Consider the following 27,742-nt stretch of genomic DNA (forward strand, 5'->3'; position numbering starts at 1 on the left):
CTAGCCCTAAAGCCGAAATCCCTACATCTATCCACTATAACTGCCCGCAAAATTCAGGTGATCAGAAGCCACCGCTCAGACCTATATTAGGACAAGGTAGTGAGGACTTACGACGACCCGCCGGAGTTGTGGGAGAAAGCGCTGGGAAGCGAGGGCTTCGGCTTCTAATTCGGCCTGTTTGATGCAACAGAACTAACCGCTGGCGCCAGTCCCGGACCGATTGGGCCTTCTGAGATCCGATATTTTGACCGGCAGCTAGAGCTAGCAGGACTGTTGTAATCAGCGGCGGATTAACAGACCTAATTCAAGCGCATCCTGGATCTAGGCTGTGGCTGGGGCTCGATCACCGAGTATCTGGCGAGGACATTCCTAGACTGCCCGCGCATCGACGCTATTAACATTAGCTAGCGCTAGCTGGACTACTTCGCCGACACTATCCCCGCCGATCTGGCCGCCTGCGTCTACCTCTACCTCTGCAACGGCTAGGATATTGATCTGCTTCCTGACCCGGAAGTCCCCTACGATCTCGTCGTCGTCCGCGGTGTCTATACCTATTTCCTCCCAGAAGTATTCGAACAATCCGTAGCCCAGGTCGTCTAGCGCCTCGCCCCTGGTGGCATCCTGCTTATCTCCGACCAACTGTACAAAACGAACAACCTCGCCACGTACCAGTCCTATATCCCCGACAAGGTCGACCGGCTCGCCTGCGGCAACAGGAAGACTATCGACTACTATCTCCGCGTTCTGCTGCGGAACGGGCTTATCCTGTAGGACTTTCGCTAGTTGCCCTCTGCCGCGCAGGTTGCGTATTGGTTCCAGATCGTGCAGCTCAATATCGAGCAGAATTTTCCTTACAGTGCTACTAGACCTATCCAGGAGCTATATCAGTTGGCCTGTAATGGGACTAAGACGGTCGCTTAGAATAAGGTGGGTATGTTCAGTATTATTGCTCTGCGTGCTCTAGCTTGATGCAGATCTAGTGATAATGCTGTGGGGTTTATGTAGGAGGAAGAGAGAGCTCTGGAAATTATAACAAGCGACAGGGTTGCCTAGTTAATGTGCGTGCGAGATATCCTAGTACGAAAAGAGTTGCAGTGTGTTCATATCTATCCCGGCTCTGATATGCTTTGTTCTAGTTATCATGCTATATGTCGTAGACGAGTTTACGGAGCAATAAAAGAAACAACTATACTATCCTTAGCGGAATAAGTTGCTGAAGCAGAGATTCAGTCAAAATAACCTACGTATATAGGTGTCAAATGAAGTATACATGGCAATTGCTAGCCACTGACGATATGTTCCTAACAATTTAACCCTATGTATGGATAACAGTACTTTTCATGGAATCTTGTAGAAGGGTCGGGTCCTGGTAATTTAAGGTACCCGTTAAGTTCCACAGTCACTATATGCTGTACACAACAGAAGGCCGCACTGGTACTTAGAGCATTATACTGATTATTGCAAAATGTCCTTCTTGTTGATTTGCCGTTTAAGATAGACTGAGACTCTATCTCGATTTCAGCCTGGCCCTTGCCCCTTTTAAAAAAGAAACTTGCATCTAGCTAGTCAGTGTCCTGGAGCAATTTCGCCACGGTCCGAGATATTATAGATTTTCCGGTCCTAGCTATTCCGTTCAACCAGAAAATACTTTTCTGACACGGCGAGACAGTCTATTCCACTATCTGCTGGAGGAGCTCGGTTCTCGTTCCTTGGAGACATTGAACTTCGTCTCGGTCAGAAATGACTCAAACCCTGCCTCTATCACGCCTTCTAGCTTCCCGAGATCGATTTCTGGTCCAAACATTCCGCTGTCGTCAAAACACTCCTATTCAAGGTCAGTAATGCACTCCTATTCGGTGTCAGTAATACACTCCTATTCAAGGTCAGTAATAGTGTTTTTGATAATAGACCGGGCTGTATGCTACCTTTGCGTGTTGGTGAGTCTAGTCAATACCTGACCAACTATACGTTGTCAGCAGAGGTCCCGAATATATAAAAATAAGCGCCGAAAGACATATTATACTATAGATATAATTATTATACTAAGTCACGACAACATTATATGAAGTTACAAATTCAGAATGCAGGGTACTAGCCTTGTTGAAGCTCTTTAGCTACTCTCTCGACGTATAGAGGCAAGGCGCCCACACGTTGCGACCGCAATACTAGGAGTAGCTCTCGTGTATACGCAGCGGCAGTGAGTGCAGTATATTTGTGCCAGTCGTCATTCTTGTGGGAGTCACTGTCCTGTATCAACTGAGAACATCAACTAATGTACGCGTATAGCTCGTGATTACCCGTTATTTAGACCGCAGTTTTCGGTATTGTGGAAATTCTAGCGAAGCTACATAGTTTTCTGATCGGCGGTATATCTTATCTAGTAGATCAGCGTATCTCCTTATCTTTCCTACGTCCTGTCGCCCACAAAAAAAATTGAGTTAACTAAAGTTAATTATGCTACTGTTGACTACAGTATCGTTCTCACTAATATATAATTTAAGCCACAGGCAGTATCTTAGCTATAGCAGATTATGTGCCTTATCTTTTGATATGCCGACTTCAACGCTTAGCTCCGTCGAGCCGGTTGTTTTCCGAACTAGCGGTTTTTGAGGAGGCCTGCGTTAGCCTGATGTGATCTCCACCAGAGCAGTCCTGCAGAATTGGCCGATATGGTATACCGCGCAGTCGCTTTGTTCAGTATTATACCCTTGCATTTTGAGGGCATCTGGTCTATTTTTGGTTAGGAGTCCCGAATCGCCACCATACCCCACTAATCACCACCAATAAGGTTTAGTGATATCATTCCTCCTATCTCTATCCCCGATATGTATTGATATTTCCTCGTGTTTTAGAGATAGGTCAGACAGGAAAGTGAATCTCAAATTAGTATTGCTCCGAATTGACAGTATATCCCAACTGTCTTTGCCTTATAGCAGTTGCTTCTGTTAAAATAAGGGCTCTAGAGACCGTAAGAAAAGGAGACAAGGAAATCGTCCGATCCTAGAGACACTCACGCTCGATCCCCGAGGGACCTGCGCCTGCCTCTGGGAACTGTCCTAGAGGTTCCAGGAGCAAAAAAGCTCCCAGGACTGGCTTATATGTTCCTGGAGCTGATGGAAGTGCAATGTAAGCTCTTGTATATCCCTGACATCGATCTAAGGGATACTCCGGGCGATACTAGAGGCGCTTCAGTCGACCCAGAGACCCGCACTAATGTATATATGTATTTCATTTACGCTAACCCCTCGCTAAGCCATATTCAGTATATAACAACTATATATCAATGTACGTATATATATCGTGTACCACTTCTTAAACGATCTTAGAGCCTCGTTAGGGCCTGCTATAACCTTGTGGTATTGTTCGAATTTAATTGTATCTCTGCAAGGAAGCGCGAGAATGCGGGCAATACTGACGTCAGAAATCTGGATAATGACTTTGTTGCAGACACGGGTTTGTTGCGATTATAGCTAGCTAAGCGTTTCCTTGTCTTGGGCTCGAGCTGGAACGGTGATGGTTTGTTGTGAAACCGGCGGTGAAAATCTTCTATTATAAGTATGGGTCTAGTAGAAGGAACAGGTTCTCGGGTCTTAAGAATCGGCTGTGGTGAATTCGTGGTAGGCTGCTGGAGGACCGATATATAGGTTAGTGGATGGCTTAGGGGTGGAGTAGTTGTGGGGGGTAACGGATAGGGAGGCTGAGGCGAGAGGGTTGGTAGAGGTAAACGTGATTCTGGGTTAGTCGGTGTAGATAGCGAGCGAGCACGGGAGCTATTAGATAATTCCTCGGCGGTGGAAAGGACGATTTGTGCTGGTTTGGATTGTGTTTGGGTACTAGCGTCGGTCGTCGTCTTCTTGGGTTGTTCGCTCTGCAAGGAAAGAAAGGGGCTAGGGGCTGGCTGGTGGGGCAGAGGGGTTATGTCGGTGGAAGAGGAGAGCGAGTCGGCGGAGTCGAGATGATATTTTAGGTCACTGGAAATGACTTTCTATATACAATCTGCTCTGTGTAGTTGCTGTAACTCTTGGGAAGGTGCGCGCTGGAGGCTAACTAGGCGTCTGGCTGACTAACACACAAAGCAGCTAGCCAGGCCGCCACTTAAGAAAGGCTAGTAGTGAAAGCCATTCTTGGCCAGCTGTAGCGGGGTGACGCCGCTAAGCACTTGTCCTTGGAATGACAGAGCTCTGGCCGCGATGGTGGAATAGGTGGTCGAGATAAAAAATTTCTCTTGAGTGGTGCGTTGTGGGGTAGGTGGCTCGGGTGGTGTAGGGGGAGCGCGGATTTAGAGATAGAGGACGGTCGGCGGAGAGGTGGGAAAGGCTTCCTGCCTGCCCTAGGGTCTGGAGGCTAAGGGCTCACTATAGCTTCGACTCCAAATAGTACAGTACGTTGCTATGTACAGTGCGTCCCGAAACTAGTGCAATATCCTACACTCTTCAATAATTCTCTAACCCCACCGCTAGGATACACTGGTCTATATTAGGAGTAAGTCTAGAATATTAATATTCCTGTATTAAACTTAATACCAAAACTGGCTCTGATTAAACTACGATGCTTTGTCTGGTAACTGTATTAGGGATCCGAAGAACTAGATTTTTCCAATTTTTCTATAGTGATACAAAACAGGCAAACACCAGAACTGGGAGTGTGTAGGTGGATACCGGAGAAAGGAAATACTGTATATCCGCCAGATTTAGTTATGTAATAGGGCCTAGTTAACTTATCCAACTAGCTTGAACGAGATATAGTGATCCGACTCACTAATTGCAGACTAAGGCATTAATATGTGAATAGCCTCATAACAGGAACATTATAACTGCGAAGACCTTTCCAAGGTTAACTGTTGAACTTTGTTTTTATAGAAACGTCATGATTCATTCCAATCTTTTATATACTTCTTTGCTTATAGCTAGCGTTAAAGTTGGATCAACACTAAACTCTTCGTCTGACCGCGTCTCAACATTAGGCTTCAAAGTCCCTGAAACCCGCCTTGCAACTTAGAAAGACTACTCAGCGAATATTACAGCGGTTATCCTTTAAATATTCAGCCCCTTCAAACACAGTAGTCTATGCTACCGTAATTAGAGACCCTAAAGAGCAGGCTAGTGCCTCACAACCGAAGCAGGTCTAAATACAACCTTGTCCTGGACCGTACCCGGCTCAACAGTAAGACAAGCGTACTTATCTCCTAGGAAGAAGTACGCATTATTTAGGAAGCCCGGAGCAGGAATCACCGCATCAAGGCGGTGAATTCCTGCGCTAATAAGGGCCGGCTAACCCTTGGCAATAGGGGCAGGGCCAAAAACAATAGAGCTTTTAGCCTTGCCGGGAGTCAGGGTGACGCGCGTATACTGATCCTTGTAGAAGACGTACGTATGGTTGGACTCTCCCGGGGTGGGTAAGATCGCATCGATAGTAGGGAATCCAGCCTTATTAAGCGAGGGCTAATTGCCGGTGAGAGGTGCAGGGCCGAAGGTAACCCTGTTATCTTTGAAATTGATGCAAGCGTATTTAACGCCACTGAAGACCTAGATTGAGCCTGTGTTGTCGGGAATTGGGATAACCGCGTCAACTATAGTGAATCCGGCTTAGACTAGCGACTTCCAAGACTCCGCGTATGCCTTCGGGCCCTAGATAATCTGGTCGATGGTTGTGCCGGGAATGACCTTGATGCTGATATAGCGATCTCCTTTAAAGACATAGCCTTAACCGTTAGAAGACTCTATGTATCCAGCGTCGATGGAAGCTCCTGACATGATGAATAAGATGTTTGTTTAGAATTGATGATTGATTGAAAATGATGAACTAGAGACAGTCAGGAGATAAAGGGGTTTATGTAGTCTTTCCCTCAAAAATATTTATATCTCCTGACGGAGTCTAGACGAGACTAGTAGCGAGCAACGACCAATCGAACAGTTGCCACTCAAAAAGTATACGTAAATGTCTGTATAACGAGTTCCACAGCCGAATACAGGACGCAATATATACGAAGTGATGCTCCACAATGAGCAAAACCTCTCAAGGATGGAAGCGTGATATGTACTACGGATTATACCGCTACTAACACGATGCTATACTAGGATTGAGCTCCTATAACTCTTCAATAGTTACAATAGTGCTGGCTTTTCAACATTGGGACTAGTGTGTCACTGAACTTACTATAACATCCCAATTTACTAAGGGAATCGGTTTATGCTAGAAGTTAGAACAAATACTAATAGAAGAAAAGGTTAGTAAAGAAGCTAACCAGTAGTCTAGCGGTGTATAGAGTAGGGGGCGGGTGTCTATGGTTCTCCAGCCAGCCACACTGAAATTCATTTTATCTTCACTAGGTATTTATAGACATAGATATAATTTGCCTCGGGCTTAAACTTCTACTATCATCTAAGTAGGGGACGGGACGCAAGATCTTGGTTAACCTAGAATAGATCCCCCGCACTTATAAGTCAATCGAAGATAGCTCACAAATAATTTGTGCAACGTCCTGCATTATATAGAGTGGATTGGTCTTCACGGCTTCGCAACCTTGGCAGTGTAGTAGCTAATGGATCGAAATGTATAGCTACTCCACAGATGCAGTTACACAGCATAATCACGTTACATATGGTCTCTCGAGAGGCTGGAGCGGAGACCAGGCAAATAGGCTTCTGAGGGACTATACAGGTATTATAAATTAATTGCGTGCTAAATGTATTCTTCGCGAGACGTGATATTGCCTGTGAGGTATGATGAACTATAGTATATATTCCCCGTCGCTCTCGCGCTGCTCCTTAGCCCTTATCGGACAATAGACCCGCTATCCGCCGGCTACTCGATGTCCATTGTGCTATTACGCTTATCATAAAACTGAGCGGCGCAGGCGATTATATTGAGAAGGTCCTTCGGGATATAGAGGAATTGGATGTCAGAGAAGACGGGTCAACGCATTTAGGATATCTTACGGGTCTACGGCTTAACGGGAGGTTAACAACCTTATCTTTATGTTAATGTCATACCACTAAATCAATATCCTTGGTGCGATAATATTAATTTGCCTAAGAATTTATTTATAAATATCTATTTGTACTTTCCTTAGGACCGGGTGAAATAAGTTCGCCTAACGATTTAATTTACTTTTTGTTGTAATACAAAAGGAAGCTTACTTCTCCTTATTTCTAAGGGGATACAAGAGGCTATATATACAACATAACGTCCAAGTTGATTGGAAATCAACTTAGTCTTCGTATAGATAGACAGGAATTATTTCCGATGTTGCGGCTTCGTTCCTAAGCAGCAACTGCCTTATATCACAACAGGGAGGTTCTATACCAGCGGAGAAAAACAGTACACACTATACCCAACTAAACAGCACTCTTTTTAAGACTAAAGTCTTAGCAGTAAGACCCACAATCAAGTGACAGATATAGATTGGTAACGCCGAGTTTGCAATCGACTGTAACTAGATATTAGATGACCGTTCAGTAGCAAGTATCTTGGAACTTGTCAAAGACAGCAGAACACAGAATTTATCCCTCAGCCTTTTCTCTCCCACCGCTCGAACGTTCATCGACAGTAAATCTGTACAGGCTAAGAGCTATTCTATTTCCAGTTCTTTTAGTGGAAATCCCCTAAATTCACTAAGTAACTAAGCCTAGTGAAGTTCATTTTTGACCTAGAATGACGGAAATTACAGCCCTTCTTCTACCGTTACACCGGCGTGGCGAAAATAGCCTCTAGCACTTGCTTCTTTTGCACTAACCTTATCAATACACTATTCGAGAAAAGAGTCAAAGCCTCGATCGGGATCTTCTTCGAAGTAGCTCTAGTTGCGTCTAATAAAGCCCTTAAGTTCGGCGAAGAACTCGTTAATAGGGTTCAGGTCAGGCGAATAGGGTGGCAGATAAACTAGTTTTACTCCCGCGGCTGCACACAGCTGCCCGATCCGCTCAGTGTGGTGGAACGACGCATTATCCATGACCAGTACAGATTTCGGCTCTGGCCATCTTCCACAATAATGAAGAAGCTTATCGACAAAGTCCTTAAACAAAGTGGCGTCCGTAGCGCCACGAAAGACACAAGAAAGAACAATTCTATCTTGGGCATATACAGGTAATATCTAATACCGCTCGTCACGGTGATATTGTGAGACTTGCACAGGAGCTACGCCAAGGGGTGACTAGCCTGTCCGTCTGAACCCGATTCATTTATCACATCCAGATTCATCGACGTAAACTAGGTGGTATAACTGAAAGTCCGACAAATTGTGAAGATATAACTCTCGCAGATCGGCACTTTGTTCTTTAGCCCTCTCTCGAGCGGTCTTTTTGGACCAACCTTTAGAAGCGAGGGCCCTCCTAATGCTAGAAGTGGTTGCTAAGGTATGAAACTTATCCCATAGAAACACGACTATCTCATCAAGGTAAAGACCGGGCTTTTCGAGTAGATATTCGCAAAGCGATTTAAGCATCGGCGTTATGCTTCGTCTCCGGCTAATTCGATTTAAGGGGGCCTGCACGCTTCTAAAGAGCCGCAAGTTCCTACGAATATTCTTGATTATACGGTCGCTATATTCCGCTGCATTAGCTATTTAAGACGTGGTTAGTGACTGGCTCTGTATCGTATCACGAATAAAGTGTAGCTTTAGAATAGGAAGTCTAGGTGCTATATCGCGAGGGTCCTTTTCGCGATTCTCAATTACGGCGAGAAGAAAAGTATATAGCCTAAGGAGATCCACAACTTCGTAGGAGGGAGAGGGAGGTCGCTAGTAAATATATACTATATACGAATACTGTATTTTACGCGGTACCTTCGTCCTGTAAAAATAAGGGTTCTACAGTATTCTTAATATTAAGAAGTGTTCTACCGCTAGCCTAATAAGGATTAGGGCATTTTAAAGTAGGATCCGAGAAATAATTTCGCAGATATATAAAGGGGAATCTGTTTTCGACTCCGACTATAGTCAGGACTGGATAGGTAAACGAAGTGTGTGATTGGAGTTATTAAACACATTTCGGGAACTTTAGCGTTTAGAGTTCAGAATGATGGACTCGGTTGGCTGCCAAAAGGGCCTTTGTTAGTATTGTAATGGTTACGCCAAAACGTGGCTTATACAGCATAGTATATATAAGACGGTGACTCTTATTCTTTTGTCAAATCCACCTTTGTCCTTTAAAAATTGCGACTGAAAATCAGTTTGAAGAATATACGTTGATCCGTAAGATCATACTATCGATCAATCTAGTTCAATATTGCAATTCTACGTACCCTGTAAACAAGTCTAAGTTGACGAGAACAGGTATAGACTGTGACAGATATATAATCAGCACAAAGTCCTTAGAGGGTTAGCAGGCTTTTAAACTATAGCTCAATAGTGAACCCGAGATTCGTGACTTTCAAAGGACTGACTACGTAGATTCACCGATGTCTACAGTTATGTTTGTTTAATACTACGGCGTATTGCGTAAGATAGGTAATCTTAGGTGCCCTTAGCTATAAATTTTGAGTTCGCTAGTGACTGTAAGAATGTTATCCGGGTTTTGATAACGAGGCACCGGCTGCAAGATAAGAGAAAAAGATAACGCGTTGACCTAGCTCCGCCGTAGGACCTTTTAGAAGAAATGTCTGTATCTCTGTACTATTTGAAGTAAGGGCTAAGGAGTAGGTCTCTACTCATTATATACATTAGAACATGAAAATTTAGCTTCTAGCGTTGACCCTTGTATCAATTTGTTAATTTCCGTTCCGATGGAATGAAGGGAATACATCACACGCACTATACCGGGGTTCTTTCTACTCCTTTTATTGCGCCCTCGTTGCTAACTCAACCTCTTCACTACTATTCATTATAACGATTCTATTAATTCCATCGAACCAGGGGCCAGCCGCCATTGCGGAGCCGCGATCAAGTGGAATCAATATTATTATTATCGGACTTGGGATTAGAGGATTAGCCGCCGCCATCGAGTGTTATCGCAAAGGACATTTAGTCACGGTATTCGAAAAGGCTTCAGCACCGCGCCCTTAAGGTGAGCCGACTTGTAATCAGTCTAAGAATATCAGGCTTATATTATATCAGGAGACTGTATAGGTATTGGAAGTAATGCCGCTCGGATTTTAGCTAAGTAGGGAAACGGACGCGTCTATGAGCTACTTGAAGCTCAAATCAGCTATATTCGAGCTGTGGATATCTATAACTAAGCTAGGAAATTTATTGTCACGAATGAAATGACTGGATTCCGCCGCGGCGATAGCTACTTTTTGAACAGGTGCGACCTAGCGAATATACTTTACGAGTATGCAAGAGACATTGGAGTCGAGGTGCGATTCAATGCTAAAGTCACCGACTATTGGGAGACAGATTCTAATACTAGTATAATTGTTGATAGTAGTAAAGTGGCCGCAGACTGTGTCATTGCTAGCGACGGCCTCTATAGTAAGGCCAGAGGTTTTGTGACAGGCAGCGATCCGGCACCTGTGTCCTTAGGCTACGCGGCTTTTCGGGCTTACTTTGACGTTAGCGAGATCCTCTCAGACCCTACAGCACATTGGCTCCTCAAAGGCGCTGGTAAAAGTGATTAGGTATCGGCTTTTGTAGGCAAAGACAGCGAGATCACTATGTGTACCGTCAAACGGGGAAAGGCTATTATATAGATCTTTACTTACCCTGATCCCGACGGCGACGCTCGTGAGTCCTGGACAGTTCCGGCCAACGTGTAGTACGTGGTAGACAAAATCCAGGATTAGCCTTGCCGGGACAAGATTGCCCCTATTATACGGTATACGCTAGCTAAGAAGGCGATCAATTTTCCTATTCTCATAAGACCCCCCTTAGATACCTGGCTGTCGCCGCTAGGTTGTATCATTCTGACCGGTGATACTACCCATCCTTATCTCCCTATAGCTAGCCAGGGGGCTAGCTAGGCAATAGAAGATACTGCTGTGCTAGCTATTACTTTAGAGTTAGCCACAAAGGACAACGTGCCTCTCGGGCTCAAAATTGCAGAAAAAATAAGGTGAGGGACTTAGCTCTTAGGGTTGCCTTTGATTAAGCACATTTCCTCCTGTATAATCTCGATAGCTAATAATCAAGCGCAGATATTAACAGGCTACTATTATCCAATCTAGAGGAAAGGAGAACCACGATTCGTGGCATCGTCCTGACTGGGAAGCAATCAAGAAAAATCCAAACTTAATCAAAACTCCTCGACCCACCTAGATCCTCGGACATGACTGCCAATCTTCAACATATAAGGAGTTTCCCAAAGTGAGAGAGGCATTCTTATCAGGGAAGGACTACGTCCCCTAAAATATTCCCGAGGAAGGATTACATCGAGCAAATGATTTCACAGGCCTGAAACAAGCCTTGGGAATCACCAAATCATAGAATTAGAGATATAGAATAATACTTGTCTTTTTTTTTGCTATCAAATATTTGAGAACAAAAATCGAATAGAAGTAAGATTTCCTCTTCAGTACTATTTATTTTATACCTCATCATCATCTTTCCTGGAGTTATTGTTCTCGATCCTCTTTTTGTTTCCTGATTTCATAGAAAATTCCTATAAGAAGCATAATTTCAGGATGTTAGTTACAGAAGAATCGTCGACTCTAGAATAATTTGTTATCGATCTTTACTCCGAGTTAGTGATCTTTACCTACACAACGTCCTCCGCAGCAAGATTGATCCACGTATTCGAGTTACCCTTAAAATCGTCCATCGACCGCTGGGACGAGTCCTTTATCTGAATCGAGTAATTCTCAAGGATGTGCGAAAGCAAGGTTTTCAGAAACAGGTCGGTGAGATATTTCCCTAGATATTGCCGGGGGCTAAATCCAAAGCGCCAAAGTCGATAACGGAACTCGGACGGATTCTTTGCTTGTAAAAAACGTCGTGGATTAAACTGGTAGCGATTATCTCCCTAGGCTTAGTCGTCGTTGTTTAAAGTATGAATGTTAACTGTGACATTAGTTCCGGCTGGAATAACATACTAGTCTACCTAACGGTCCGACGGGGGACTTTGTGCCCTAGAGAAAGATACGATAGGCCGTAGCCGAGCAGATTCCAGAAGATAAGCCATCAGTAGTGTAGAGGATTGAGAGATATACTCGTCCTAGACAGCCGGAGAAGCTTGAGACTTATTCTCCACAATTTCTCGTCGCAAATCCGTTTGCACGTTAGTGTGAGCAGCTAAAAAAACGAGCACCTACGACAGACTGCCGATAGTGACGTTAAGGTTTGCGAAGAGTATCTTATCTATGGTATCTAGTATCTTATACTCAGAGAGCTTGCCAGAGTCCACGGCTGAGAAGAAGTCGTAGATTGGTGGGAGCCCGTCGAACAAGCTACGAGCTCGGTCGGCGGCCTGACGATTGAAACCAGCCTATATAGCCCGAAAAGTTCTTAGGGTATGTTTCGTTGGAGTTGGCAGGAAACGTCCGATTGATAGGCGGGCTAAACCCCCGGCGGTAACACCCGCTTATACCTTCTCCCGGATTTCAACAATTTCGAGTAACTAAGCTTCTATCTCCGGACTTATAGCTCCGTATAGGATATTGTAGAGAACCCAAAATGACACGAGGCGAAGGTCCTCCGCAGGCTTCAGGATGAGAGTACTGTTGCGGTGAATCTTAGGATTCTTGTGTAGCTCCTGAAGGTATTGCTGCACCCGTCGCTCTATTACTAGCAGGAAGTTGACCACCTTAGCCTAATAGAACGGCGGCGTAAAGATATTTCGTATACGATTCCAATCCCCGCTATTAAGTAGACCTAACGCTTTACTAACGAGTTCGCCGAATAGCTATCCCGTATCAAAATTCGTTGACTTTATATGCAAATGAGAGTCTTTGAAGACAGCGGGCATCTGATCATGCTTAGTAAGTACCCTGAAATCTGTTAGCACTTTCCTTTATACACTATCAGAATATTCACGTATACCTCAGGAGTACTCCCTGCCTAGATACGATAGATATGGCCAAATTCACTCCCCTATTCTCGAGACCTCGCCCGACCCTTAAAAAACTTTATATTGCCTTACCTATTCGGGAACCGAAATAGGTAGGTAGGTATATCTACCGATCGGTCTGATAACTAGATCGGGTATTTCCAGCAAAGGTAGACCTACTCCCAGCTCCGTCAGTCTTGTTTCTAATACAATCTGTTTAGGTAAAGTATATTAATGGGCGTTGAGATGACGGAATTCAGAAGTTTGCGAAGCTGGATATGTTTCTAGAGAACCAAGAAGGCGATTGTAATCAAGAATACCTGAACTGCTATACGTTCCGGGAAACTACTCGCTAGTGTAAAGACTCTGTTGTCTGGTATGTCTATTTTTGGGATAACAGAGAGATTTGCAGTGTGCTCCTCAGAGCGTTTCCAAAGTCAAAAGAATACTAAGGGCGTCCGTTATATATCTTTAGTAGCATCGGTAAACACCGGAGTCTTTCCAAATCAAATTCGAGAATACGTATTGTTCGCATTATTGCACCACAAAGTAAGGGGGAGGGAGGTATGCATTCTCCTTGATCACACTATGGTTTGTCACATTTTCCGTTAGGCCGCATTATGTCATATTTATGAATGGCTAGCTAGTAGTTTTATGGATCTGATAGGGCAGACAGCTGCGATAGACATACTTTCTACAGATCTATTAGATACGTTCTATCATGCAACTGGTAGTGATAGTAGTGGAGATTCGTTGCCGCTCAATGTTACTATCTGTCCTAGACACATATCTAATACAAACCTAGCGAATAAGGATACTGAAGGGAAGATATAAAGGCAAGGGGATGATGTAAGGTATCCAAACTTCTCTTCTCACTGGAAAGGTTGCATCGCTAACGTGGGTACTGATTAGAAAGGAGGAAGAAACTAATAGGTGGGAGGATTGCAGAATTGTCGGCCCTACTAATACGAAGTGAGACGGATAGAAGAGCAAAAGAGGCAGGAATAGAAAATTGAGTTTATACTGAACAAAGAATAAATTGTAGACAATTTGAGGGATGTAATCAGGTTTACTCTATTCTAGATAACCGCGTCTACGTCACACGTAATATAGTTTCCGTTCAACCCGTTCTTCTGCCTGTTACAATTGCGACACTCGAAGCAGTTCGCTATTTCTATTAATAAACCCGTAATCTGCCCGCTACGAATTACCGCGTAGATAATAGAAATCCAGGATCCGATAGTTTTGCGCTTACGATTAAGTCCGGATCCAGATTTCACAGTAGGATATTTAACCAGGCCTCTATGGAAGGGTACTTTGAGTTCGTTTCGGACAAATTGATACAGCAGTTTGGCCCTATCCCTAAGGTATCTCTCGGTCTGTAGTTCAGAAAAGGCGTTTTCGCGTATGCTCTCGAATAGAGATATACAACTAGACCTAACACGCGCTATCATATCACTGATTGCTGAAAGTGAATCCGTATGATACGTCGATAAAGGCCTATGCTGGCCAAGTATGTCTATTGCGGGAGGTGCTATAGCGTTCGCGACAAGCTGCGTACGTAAGTGAAGGGTTTCTCTTGCGGAGTTTACCTATATATCCCGAGCTGTCTTGATTAGCTCAGCTTAGAGGGATGCAAGAGGCTCCTCGGCTAGCTTGTTAAGAACTTCCTGAGTAGCAATTCGAATCTCTTCGTCCAAGGTATCTTAGAAAGTGACGTTCAAAACACAGAGATCCAGCGCTTGGCAGGCAACATAGAGGTGAGCTGCACTTATAAGAGACAGCACCTCTACTGCTTGTATAGTATATCTCGCCGAAATGAATGCAAGTGAATTGATAGGCTAGTTATTTATCTCTGCTGATTGCACATACGATGAGACTGGATTGGCCAGAAACGCGAGTTCGGACATATAGGCAGCCATGTTGATGTCGACACCCTTTATAGTGAATGAAAGATTAGGGTCGTCTGCTAATAAGTTGGAAGGCAGCCCGCGATTCAAATCAGGATTAATTAGCTCGGATAAGACGCTAAAGAGTATCTTTCTTATTATTTGCAGAGCTAGGCGTGTCTTTTCTGTCGCGGTTGTCACTGAAGCAGCTTGGAAGTTACATCCCGAATAGACTTCGCTAGATTGTGTGTTAATCACTGGATTATCCTGGGTAGAGTTCAATTCCGTGCTTAGCTGCTTAATACTAAGAAGGAGGTCCTCTAGCCCCGGGCCTATCCATTGCGATGCACCTCGGAGCGCGTAACGGTCCTGAAACAAACCGGTACGGGTGCGATTCTTAGTCTCGGACGTCTCTAGTAGGGACGAACTACGCACGAAATGACGAATGTTCCGAGCAATTTCGAGCTGGCCGCTGTAGGGGCGAATAGCGGCAACAAAGTGATGGTAGTTCTCTGCATTCCCCAGGAGCGCCTCGCATGATATACCTACAATGGACTAGCAGAGGATAGCCAGCTGGTTGGTGTTATATATGGCTATGCTTGCTACTGCTACGGACGCAGCAGCACTATTGAGAAGACCCAACCCTTCCTTGGGTCCCAAAACAATCGGCTTAAGTCTAGCAATATCCAGAGCTTCCGCAGCGCTAATGATAACTGTCTTTCCGTTCTTTTCTCTTTCCTAGTGAACCTTGATATCGGGGTTACCTTCCAGGATTCTAGCGATGTATGCTAACGGTATCAAATCTCCCGAGGCAGAGATTGAGCCTCGCAACGGGACCACAGGGGTTATCCCGAGGTCGAGTAGTCTAAGCAGGTAGGCAATGATCTCGAACCGAACACCGGAATGACCACGAAGGAGATGATTACATCGTACTACGATTGTGGCGCGTACCCACGATACAGGCATACTGTGGAAACCGATGTTATAGTTTGCTTTCGCTGGGTCTAAGTCAGATTCTGACAAGACCCTAGTCTGAGTTAACTGCAACAAAGCAGCTTGCAGTCTATGAAAGTCCAAAGTGCGGGAATCGGCGCTACCACCAAATCCCGTAGTAACTCCTGTTAAGAATTCTATCAATTCACTATACATTGAAGGTAACTTTATGCTAACATACCGTAGACCTGATAGCTATTGGCGAGATACTCCCGCAGCTATTTTACCCCAGACTCAACGCGCTGGGCAATATCACCATTGGGACTAACAGTGGCCTGGGAATGGTGCCTTTTTTTTTTTTTTTTCCTTGTTAGCACTTTTCTGAAGATCCGGCGGTCAGATACATACCTAGCAACAGCAATCACGCTCGCAATATCGAGATTCTCGCTATCTAAGAGGACCTTTCCTCTAGCTTAGAGCTTGTTGACCTTATCCTATGACCGCAATGCTTGCTCCAAGTAAGGCGATGTAGTTTCTTGTTCAAGAGGTAACTTTACGTCGAATATAGTTGAAGTAACGACTTTAGAGTTTGCTTTGTGTGACAGAGTGTTAACATAATTGAAAGTGAGAGAAGATCGTAACCGTCAGCTTTAAGTATTAGGCGCAAGGTTAAATGATGGTCTGGTATGTTTAGTATTCCGTCGAATTGCTTTACATTTTTAGCTAGGCCTCCTAATGCAATCCACGAAAATTTTTATATACAAGGTGCTCTGCAAACTACTATATCTTGGTAGCTAAAGGGGTAGAGTCGATAGGACTTGGAGTCACTGTGCACAAACCTAATGGTTGGCTTAGCTATAGGTTGACTGATCGCAAAGCATGAACCGTATACACCGATGTGGAGATCTATTTGCATGGATACTTGCTACAGGCTCATTCACTTAGCTAGCTGAGCTGGCCGTTGCCCTTGTATATTGTTCAGCACTTCATTTTTGCTCTTCCTATTGCATTGTGCGTGTCTTCTTCTTCTTCTTCTTTTTCCTTTTTTTTTTTTGCTTTTTCCAAGTTTCTAAGTAAGGGAGTGGATTTCTCTGCGTCGATAGTCCCTGCGACTAGATCTATCAAATCGCTTGATGTTCATATATCTTTAGCCACCTTGGAAGGACACTTATGGCTTATGCACGCTTGTGAATGAAGTTCCATTATGCAAGCCTGGAAACCTCCTATTGGATATAATTATTAAGGTAGCGCATTCTAGAAGACACTGTTGCTTAGTGAAGGGATAATATTCCCGTAAGGGACAGGCATTGCATGTAATAGGACCCAGAAATTTTCAAATATGACTGGGACACGTGTGACTGATCTATTATTCTTCACCGCGAAGTAAGGTTTTGGGGCAATTTTCAAAGTCTAAAGAGTGGAGTTAGGGGAAAAACTGTACGATCGATTAAGTAGGAGTACCTTGATATACTCGTTCCGCAACTAGAGTTCTCTAGGTACAAGATTCAGAAAACTGCTCCTATAGGAGGTGGCGCTCGTGGAACAGGGAGAAATATTTCGCAGTAGTGCAGATTATTCCGCAAAGTCGTATAGCTTGTGCCCGAGAAAGGAAATCGGTGCGGCCCGTAACCCTGACTCCGATCATCCCGTCTTTAGGCGAGACCAAAGCGTAAGGCACGGTCGGAGTCTTTTGGAAGTGGAATTTTGTTAAGCAATAGACCCTATCTAATGAGATTTCGGGAACCTCCCCGAAGTCTTCATAAGAAAAGACGCTGCTAATTTGTGTGCTAGCGGGCTAAGATATGCTTTGCGAGACAATGTCCTCAAAGTCGATTACTTTATATAGAGCGGTGAGAATCCGCTTATTCTGCACTTCCCCTAATAAATCCGAAATTGTCTAGGATCGCTGCAAAGTGAGGCGCATAGGTACTATAGTGACGGCTGACCCGACAAAATAGGCCGCGTTATCTATAGGGACGTCGCGGCTACTGGATACGTAGGCGAATACGATATCTAACTAGCTAGTGGATGCTGCGAGTGTCTAAGCCTATGCAGATGTGAGCAAAGTGGCGAGCGTGATTCCTTTGGGAGGTAATAGCCGGGCCAAGTCCTCCGCGTGGATAACAATATCTCGTTGCAATGTTGGTTGAGACTGGCTCAAAACCGTCATGGTGGCATTGTCGAGGGCTTTTCTCCAGTAGTCGAACGCTTCTGGCGTACTTTGGGTATGTCGAACGCGTATATAATCCGAAAAGTCCTCTGACACTGCAAGCTCTTGACCGGAGTATACAGATATGAAGTCGTTGTACAAAATTCCTAGTGAGATTCTATCGTACTGGGTATAGTTGATCCTGACTAAGAGGACCCGAGACGTCGGGCTGGATAAAAATGTGAGATAAAAGTGGAACGTCCCAGAAGGCGGAAACTGCCTGCACTTTTCGCGAATTAAACCCTCAATGACAGGAGGAATTTCTTCCTGTACATCCATGAATTCTATTCTGTCTTTCCAGCCCTTCAGTACCACTTGGAGTATTTGGTTTTGATATAGGATAAAAACCGTTCGCAGAGCGGCATACCTTGCGATCACCTTTCTCTATGCGTCTTCAAGGCGTTTAATATCAATATCCGCCGGTAGCTCGATTGTAAGATAATCACAGGGCTGCTCGAGGTTCCATCTCTAGAATTCTGTGGTGCGGAAAACATCAATCATATCTATCTCGCTAATCAACCGATCGCGAATTAACGTGTCGTGTAGGTTGTGGTCAAGCTTGTATGAAGGCAGCGGGGATGCAATTTGGTCCCGGTGGTTTTCGATGACTAAAGACATTTCTTGGAGACCCGAATGAGCAAGAATAGATGCAACGCGAATTGCAAAGCCTTCCTTCTAACAAAGCGCTGTTAGCTTCATTGCATCGATAGAAGATCCTCCAAGCTCCAAAAAGTCATGCTTTGGTCTAATTATGTCTGGCGCGATACTGAGCACTTAAGCCTATAGCCCCTTAAGAGCGTCTTGTGTCGGGGAAGCAAGGGTGTATAAGCAATCGAAGGTGGCAGATGGGTTTTTGTACTTGGCCCGATCTAATGGTGACAATGCCTCAGCTCGAATCCTCAGACGCCTGCGGTCGACCTTGCCGGTAATAATTGTGGGAAGGTATGTAAGAGGGAAAAAGATAGAAGGGATTATGTAATTTAGGGATGACTTAGCTAATGTGTTGTATGCCGCCTGAGACTCCGCGTAGAATAAGGTATCTAGTGGGCGAAGGAAATCGCTATCGTCACTAGTGTCGGCTGAGCTTTGGTGAGATACAAAAGCAATGAGTATTAGGGTGCGATTCGTGTCGATAGCTTCTACGACGACTTCTGTGCTTTGAGGATAAAATATCCTGAGCTTTTGCTCTACGTCTACCAATTCGACCCTTTGCCCACGGATCTTGACTTAAGAATCCTTTCTTCTAAGCAATCGCAATGTCCCGTCGGGCCGATATTCTGCCAAGTCACTAGACTTGTACACTTGCCTCGATGTGCCTAAGCGGAATTCTGCTAGCTATTTAGGAGTATCAACAAAAGCCGCAGTGGTCCGATCTCGATTAGATAGATAACCTTTGCCTACGGTATGACCTTCGATCAAGATCTTACCTACGGCACCGACTGGAACTATCTTCTCAAGGTTATCTAGGTCAACTAGCTATAGACAAGCGCCGAGGGGACGACCGATTTGCCCGAGCTCCGTGGTCGAGTTTATAGAGGAATGCACACAGCAGCAAACAGCACACTCAGACGGGCTATATCCGTTGACAAGCTAGAGGTATGAAGACTATTTATCAACATCTTCTTTCCTCATGGGTTCTCCTGTCATGACTAGCGTACGGAGACTAGGCATTTGAGTCGGTGATAAGATGCGGGCTACCGATGGAGTAAGAATCGTGAAATTGGCTTGGAATTCGTTGATAGCATCGGTAACAGAGTCAGACCGTGCAGAGTCTAAGGGAACACATAGGGTACTACCTATCACAAGACATACAAGATGTTCAAAAACACTGGCATCAAAGGTATACGAAGCAAATTGGAACACCCGGCTGGTGGCATTGAGACCTATAGCCACGGGAACAGTTGCAGCTATTGTGGCAAAGGCATCGTGCTGTACGCAGAAACATTTAGGCTTGCTAGTTGAACCGGAGGTGAAGACGTAGTATGCTGGAATCTCGGGTAAGACCGGTCTCAATTTGCTATGTAAACTGGCTTTTATGATTGCAGGCTTATTCTCGCCTAGAGTAATTATATCCGGAACGAGTTTTCGGGCTAGGTCGGTCTGTTGTTGAGATGCAATGACGAGCTTTACTCTTGCGATTGCACAAATTTCTCGCAGTCGCGAGACAGGATGGGCCGGGTTAATAAGAAGGAATACGCTACCTGCCTTTATTACCCCGAGTAGGGCTATGGTAGTCTAGATAGACTTTTTAAATATGAGCGGGATGATCCCCGGCCCCCCAAAGTTATGGGCAATGATATGTCTTGCTAGGGAAGAAGAAAGTTTATGTAACTGAGCATAAGTGATTTCGCCATCCTAAGCATGGACTGCTATAGTATCTGCCTGTTTATCACAGCGGTCTGCAATGAGCTTATGCACACAGCGATTGACTAGGCTGGGGACCTGAGCGTTCCACTGACTTATCAAATTTCCGTCCTTAGTGCTAAGTAGAGGTATAGGGGTGCTGCTGCTAAGTTCGGCGTCGGAAAACGTCTTCAAATCAACGGTTGGAGATTTTGCAGCTTTCGGGGCAGAAGATGACAACGAGGTAATAATCGCTATGGTAAAACAGGAATGACTAGGAAAGCGTCAGAGAAAGATAAGTCTGAGGATTAAACGATGAACACGTTGGTCTAAAGAATTGACGTGACTAAAGACTCTTGGAGTTGTTAGATGTGGCAGGGCTAGAGACCATCGTCCTTATGGAAAATCGTTTCCTTGCTGGCTTGACGTAGTACTACATTGTATGCCGGAGCAAAAGCAAGATTATGAAGTGTCTTGAGCTAGCAACGCTAGTTTCTGCACGATCTAGATGACATCCCTTGCTTAATGGGCAAGGATGCAAGGAGTATACTATAAATGCGGGCAACGGTGGGACGCCCAGCATTCTGTTCGTAATATTAGAAAAGGTAACATTACAAAAGTCAGCTGTTTATTTTAGTTCAGATAAGTATGTAGAGAAGGGAGTGTTCTATATAACTATAGATCTTAGTTTGAAAATCAAATCAGCCTCTAGTCAAGAACTATCACTATGGCTGCGAAAGATCTATAGTCTGTCCTCGATCTGTTCCGTCGATCAGTGCAAGAAAGTGCCGGCAGATATGCCCTAGAAGATAGCCAAAACTCCGTCTTATTATACCGGCAGCTAGACCTCGCTTCCTCAAAATTGGCGTAATATCTCCAGCAGTGCGATGTGAACGTTGGGCAGCCAATTCTATTGCTGGCGACTTCCTGTTGCGATATAGTTGTGGGAATTTTGGGCATCCTCAAAGCCGGAGGGTGCTATATACCACTTAACCGAGCACAATAGCCACCAGAAAAGATAGACTCGATTCTTAGGCGCATTAATACAGACTTGATCGTTTATACAGGCGTTTAGCCTGATATCCGGACACAGGAAGTCAGATACGTTAGTGTCGAGGATGTTTTAACCAATTTCCCTGCCGTGGAATCTGTGAAATCTCTGAATGACGAGTTTTCAAAACGAATGTGCATAATCTTCACCTCCGGGACAACCGACAAACCAAAGGGCGTTATTCTGATATATGCCTCGGTGCTCAATCTCGTTTCATCCCCCCTATTTAATTTTGCAATATCTAAAGGCGACCGGATGCTTCTTGTACTCTCTATAGCGTTTGACAGTAAGACGTCCATGTTCTCCCGACGTGCTAGATGAATGCTAAATATTAAACAAGCTTTTATGGGTGCGCTCTTCAGCACTATATGTAATAGCAGGACAGTAGTCCTCGCCAGTTCTGAGACTATCTAGGAACGTGCGGTCACAGCAAATGTGTTTGCTATCACTCCCTCTATCCTAGATGTTTTGAGCTTGCTAACACATAGTACCGACTATCCGGAGCTTAAGCGCGTTATTCTAGGGGGCGAGACCCTATCCTAGAGACTCATCGAGGGCTGGTCTTCTGCAAATATTGATTTCTGGATTGCGTACGGGCCAACAGAAGCTATATATACCATCTTAACGGGCCTTTTGCAGGCAGACAGAAAGACTAGCCGTTACCACACTACCCGACTTGGTTAATCTATTCCAAATTCTACTATTACGCTTATTAATGAAAATTTGCAAGAAGTCAGTGATATTGGTATCGAAGGCGAGATATTCGTTTCGGGTTACTGCCTAGCAGAAGGCTACTAGGGTGACGAGAGATTGACAGAGACCAAGTTTATCTAGTATCAAAACGATAGAATATATCGCACAGGTAATATAGCTAAGTAGGTGATTACCGAGTCGGGGTCCTGAATACTAGAGTTCCTTGGCCGAAGGGATCGGATCACGAAGATCCGAGGGTTCCTCGTTAACCTCTCCTAGGATTTAGATACTAAAGTCGTGCAGCTTAACGAACATATCACGTTCTCTTTTTCGCTCGTTCTCAACGGAATGTTGGTCTCTGTGGTTGGTCTAGAGGACGTCGATACAGAAACGCTTATTGCCAGATAGAAAGCGATATCACTAGCTTATATGGTTCCGGATCATCTCGTGGCCCTTAGTTATCTTCTAATGATAAATAGCAAGACTAATGTCAAGGCCCTTAAGAGAGTCTTGAGCGGAAACCTACCTTCGACTGTTAATCATATTAGAAGTGTTATATGCACTCTGGATGAAGCGATAATGATAGCACTTTCCTATGTCACTAATATTCCAATCGATCATTTTGACACTAAAAAGTCGGCCGTGAACTACGGAGTACATTCACTAACTGCTATCAAAGTATCTACGCTTTGCTGTGAGCGTGGATTCACCGTCCCTGTTCGGGATATCCTCCTTGCGCTGTCTATACAAGCTCTAATAGATTATTGTGTCACTAAAGGTCCAACTGCTCCCTCTTATATTCAAGCGTTATATCGAACTGAAGAGGTAGCACTTACTCCTCTACAGAGAGGGCTCCTTCTTGCTACTCTAGAGGACCCAAGTATGAACTACGTACAACATATTTCCTATTATACCACAAGCAATATCCCCCGCATTAGTGCAGTATGGGAATCGCTCGCCTTAACAGAACTATTGTTCCGGATGACTTTCAGTTAGCTATAGGCTAAGCCAACACAAAGTCTTTAGCTGCGTCCTACATTTAATTGGGACGAGATAGTTGTTAATACGCAGCAGGAGATCAACATAGCTCTCTATAAATTGACTACCCGCGCTGATCTGGGCAACAGTTTTGTAGTCTTGTATTGTGAAGGTGATAAGTTGGAATTAGGTCAGAGTATTGTGGTGTAGACTGTTTATCATACGCTTATAGATAGCTACTCTGTATCACTGATTTTCTAGAAAATCGACAACAAGCTCTATGGAAAACCCACTGAAAGCTCTCTTCTATTTACGGTGGCGGTCCAGGATATAGATCGCTTACGCTTGGAGACAACTGCAGAGACGCAGGAATTCTGGAGGGAGTTGGAGCCACTTTTTCCTAAAGCATCTGGGGAGATTATATTCCCTTCTTTGTCCTACAGCCCCCGCAAAAAAGGCCATACACAAATCCACGTTCCACAGAGCATAGACTAAGACAAGATAGAAGCCTATACTCGGGCTGCAAATATTACCCCAGCTGCTATCTACAATGCTGTATAGGTGCTACTCCTCGCTAGCTATACGGGTTCAGATGCGATAGCCTATAGGGCCGTTTTCTCGGGTCGCTCGCTTCCTTTTAGATAGACTGAGACGATGCTGGGACTATTAATTGAAATATTGCCTGTGGTCGTTGAGATCGACAGACAGCAAAAGACAGCCGACTTCTTGCAGCAAATTTATCGGATCATTCAGTATCTGTCTAGCTTCTATAGCTCACATCTCCCTTCTAATATTCTATCATTTTCCACCACCGTTACTGTCCAAGACAAGGAATCTGCGAAAGGATTAAGCGCTGTCAAACAGTTTCGTGAACTATATTTCCGAAATACCGCAGCCACTCCTCTTAATCTAGTCGTCAACCTAGATGGCAAGATCAGTATTTTCTATAGGACTAAAAGCTTCCTACCTGCACTAATTGAAAATATTGGAGCTGTCTATAGCAACCTCCTCTCTGTTATCTTGTGTGACTAGGTTACTGTGCAGAAGTGCCTTGACCTGAGGTTTCCTCTCCAAATGCGGCAAAGCTTGCTGGCCATAGGCAACTTTGGATCATTAGCTAGCAGGAACTACGATGTAGCGAAGACTATCAGCGATCTGTTTCGAATTGCTGCAAACCAGCACTCCTCCAGAGCGGCAATCCAGCAGGCGGACATCACGCTGACCTATTCCAAACTCTCTGGCTATGTAGACAAGGTGGCTGCTATAATTTCATGTCTTGTTCTACCCGGAAAAGTGGTTGCAGTCTTAGCGGATCGTTCTATTAATTGGATTGTGGCTATGCTAGCAGCCATGTAAGCAGATACAATCTATTATTTAGTGGACGTATCTTATTCTGCGGAATACTGTACCTAGCTTCTTGAGCGCAGTGAAGCACGACTTTTACTCGTTCCGGATAGCTTACAGATTTCCGTAGTAGGCCTAAATAGGCCGTTGACGCTGGCGATCGACAACATCCTTAACAGCCGCAGTGGCCCAGTAAACCTGCCGATTAGAGGACCGCGGCTAAGCTTAACAGCATATATTTGCTTTACTTCGGGATCTACTGGTCAACTAAAAGGTACCTTTTGGGCATTTGTCATTGGATCAGAATTATGCTAAAATTCTCAGGTATACTATGCCGACATCGAAGTATTGTTGCCTTATACGCTGCACCGGCTGCCCGGCCTATAAGTCATCCTGGCGTACGAATTGCGCAAATGCTTTCTCCTGGCTTCGACGGCTGCATACATAAGATCCTCTCCATAGTCTGCTTCGGAAGCACATTGGTACTCCGGCGAGAACAAGACGATGTTTTCTCTTATCTTCAAGACGTGGATGTTGCTATTTTAACCCCATCCGTAGCCTTAGAGCTAAGTCTAGAAGATTATCCGAACTTGAAATCGGTACGTTTGAGTATATTCACACGGGATTCCTACCCTCTAATATTCTTGCTCGCTTTTCAAGGTCTATTTCAGAGGAGAGCCTGTGCCAGAGCCGTTAGTCGAACGATAGGCAGCAGGAAGAACACTGTATAATATTTACGGGCCCACAGAGGTAAGACAACTATATGTTTTCGGAAATAGACAAAATCTCAATTTTGTGTTACAGACTTCCCTTCTTGTCTGCCACCACTAATTAAAGCCTAGCGGTACGGTGAGCCTTGGTCGTCCTTTGCTGTTAGCAAGAATTTACATTCTCAACGAGTAACTAGACCTTCAGCCTCCCTTTGTGGTCGGGACAATCTTTATTGCTAGTATTCAAGTAGCTTAAGGCTACTATAATATAGAGAAGAAGACATCGGAGGAGATTCTTCCCGATCTATTCTGTGGGAGCTCGACAAAAGAAATGATGTTCTGCTCCGGTGACCTTGGGTTCTAGGATGAGCAGGGAAATCTGCATTGCTGTGGTCGTAACGATCGCCAAGTCAAAATACAAGGCTTCCGAATTAACTTGGATAACATCACAACAGTCGTTCTTCAGAAAATGCTATTAGTGCGCAAATCGGTTGCGACAGCAGAAAATAGTGTTGTGGTGGTCTGGGTTAAGCCTAAAGAAATTGATACAGAGCTCCTCAAGCGAAAGCTTTCCCAAGCGCTACCACCCCATACTGTCCCCCAAAAAGTATTCGCCCTCGAGAGGTTGCCTCAAACACTAAATGGGAAGGTTGATACAAAAACCCTTACGTCACATACACCAACATATCAGGCTTCAGGGAGCAATGAGGCTCTGACTTCAGTGGAGAAGACTATTGCCGAAGAATAGCGACGACTCTTGGCGCTGGACAAGACACATGACATATCCTGCTTCGACAACTTTGCCGCGCTAGGAGGGCATTCTTTACTACAGTTAGCGCTCGTGGCGCGACTAAAGAAGATTTTTCACATTCCCATCACCCTGAACGATGTCACCCGAGCATCCTCACTCCGAGGTCTGGCCAACTATATCCAAACATATGATAGCGCGCAGTCAAACACTATCTCGGGGGATTTATTGGGAGATCAGAGCAGGTCCCTCGGCCTGGATGACCCTTCACCTACCGAGCTTGAATGGATCTACCGCTACCAAAACTCCGAGGAGAGGTCGTCATTCAATATGCCTTATGTCGCGAAGCTTTCGAGCAAGATTGATCAACAGCTGCTCAAATTGGCCCTGGAGAAAGTTTTGAACCGACATCGAATTCTACGGTCTAGGTTCACGACTCAAGAAGGGAAAACAAAACGCTCCCTCTCACCAAATGCCATCATTGTGCCTCTCATAGATGATGTCGATATAACAGCCTTTATCTAGCAGTCCTTCAGGCTCGATAGTGAAGATCTTATTCAGGTTATTATCACCTCCTCGACGCTCGTCATCTGCGCTTCTCACGTACTCTTCGATTTGACAGCTCTCAACGTGATTCTGCTAGAAACAGCCGATGCATACTACGGAAAAGAACTAGAGCCTCCCAAACACGAATACTTCGAAAGTACTGTTTGGAATCAGCCTATTGGGTCATCCTGTGCCTTATTCTGGCCAAAATACTTGGATGGACTCTCTTTTCTTGATTCTACTCCAGTGGGCTTAGGTACATAAGTAGCACCTAGGCGGTCTTACCGCGGAGCATCTGTGATGCAGGCTATTCCTTACTCGCTCTATAAGCGATTTCTCGCGCTGTTATCCCGAACTAGTATTACCTTGCATTAAATTGGCTTGGCGGCGGTTGGATTTGTGCTTTATACTCTCTGTGGACGGGATGATATCCTTTTAGGAGCTCCGTATATGAACCGCCCCGATATAAGGGACATGTCAATAGTTGGACTGTTTCTGCAACCTCTTCCTGTGAGGGTCAAGTCAAGTAGTGATAATCTCACGACGGAGGAAGCTCTCTTTCAAGTTCGCGCATTATCTCAGTCCGCACTAGCGCACGCAATTCCCTGGCACCAGCTATTGAACCTGTTAGGTCTGCCATTTTTACCCCCATCACTTGCCAAACAAAGGCAGCAGCAACCACTCTTCGATTGCGTGGTCACATTCCATGACCATCGTGTCCGAGAAAAACACAGTCGCGCCTTTCCTATCGATGGTGTGACACCGACTCCCATTTCGGCGAAAGGTGCCAAGTTTTCTTGTCTCTTTGAATAGTAAGCTGAAAATGATGCCTTGAATATTCGCTATGAGTACGATACAGACGCGATGCCCGCAGCGTTCATCACAGTGATACAGTCTATGATTATCTGCTGCTTGGAGCGCTTGCTGGATTCAAATTGTTCGATGCAAAACCTACGCACGGAAATTTTGCAGGTTTTGTCGAAGGAATACCGATTACGAGATTTACAGGTGTCCGATGTACATCGATTGGCCAAAGTCTTCCTCAAGGGAATTTGACGCTAAAATTAGCGCCTATCACGAGAATATAGAAAGGGCAAAATACACAGCCACCATTTGAGACATACTATCTTCAAGTATCGTAGGGATATCTATATGTAGTCCGAGAGCTGCTATCAATCAACGGCCTCGTCTTGTTGCAGATTCAAAATTTGCTTTCATTATGATCCTTACTTTGAGGGAGATGCGCGATGAGATATTATCAATTCAGATTAGTCATAAATTGAAAATTTCAAATACTAAAAGTCTATGTCCGAGTCAACGATGAAAGCACTTATTTCAATCTAGTTAGATTTATTACCTATCCTAAACACTTCTAATAGAT

The 27,742-nt window shown here is 44.6% G+C and overlaps 3 protein-coding genes across 3 annotated transcripts; 2 read left to right on the top strand and 1 right to left on the bottom strand.

The window, feature by feature from the left end:
- Positions 1–369: 369 nt before the first annotated feature.
- N7473_004392 (uncharacterized protein) lies at positions 370–1,104 on the bottom strand (the record flags this gene model as incomplete). The annotated part of the gene is made up of 2 exons (XM_057150332.1): positions 370–862; positions 1,082–1,104. The coding sequence occupies 2 exons, from the start codon at positions 1,102–1,104 to the stop codon at positions 370–372; spliced, it is 516 nt and encodes a 171-aa protein (XP_057010442.1).
- Positions 1,105–10,200: 9,096 nt separating this feature from the next.
- N7473_004393 (MAK1-like monooxygenase) lies at positions 10,201–11,191 on the top strand (the record flags this gene model as incomplete). Its single annotated transcript, XM_057150333.1, has 5 exons — positions 10,201–10,546; positions 10,581–10,660; positions 10,720–10,846; positions 10,904–10,988; positions 11,101–11,191. 5 exons carry the CDS (start codon positions 10,201–10,203, stop codon positions 11,189–11,191), a joined length of 729 nt encoding a protein of 242 aa, XP_057010443.1.
- Positions 11,192–25,536: 14,345 nt separating this feature from the next.
- On the top strand, positions 25,537–26,340 carry N7473_004394 (uncharacterized protein; the record flags this gene model as incomplete). Its single annotated transcript, XM_057150334.1, has 2 exons — positions 25,537–25,674; positions 25,816–26,340. 2 exons carry the CDS (start codon positions 25,537–25,539, stop codon positions 26,338–26,340), a joined length of 663 nt encoding a protein of 220 aa, XP_057010444.1.
- Positions 26,341–27,742: the final 1,402 nt, after the last annotated feature.

This window comes from Penicillium subrubescens, assembly GCF_028828155.1.
Source record: "Penicillium subrubescens strain IBT 31985 chromosome Unknown utg000003l_segment0_segment0, whole genome shotgun sequence".
In the NCBI taxonomy this organism is placed as follows: Eukaryota; Fungi; Ascomycota; class Eurotiomycetes; order Eurotiales; family Aspergillaceae; genus Penicillium; species Penicillium subrubescens.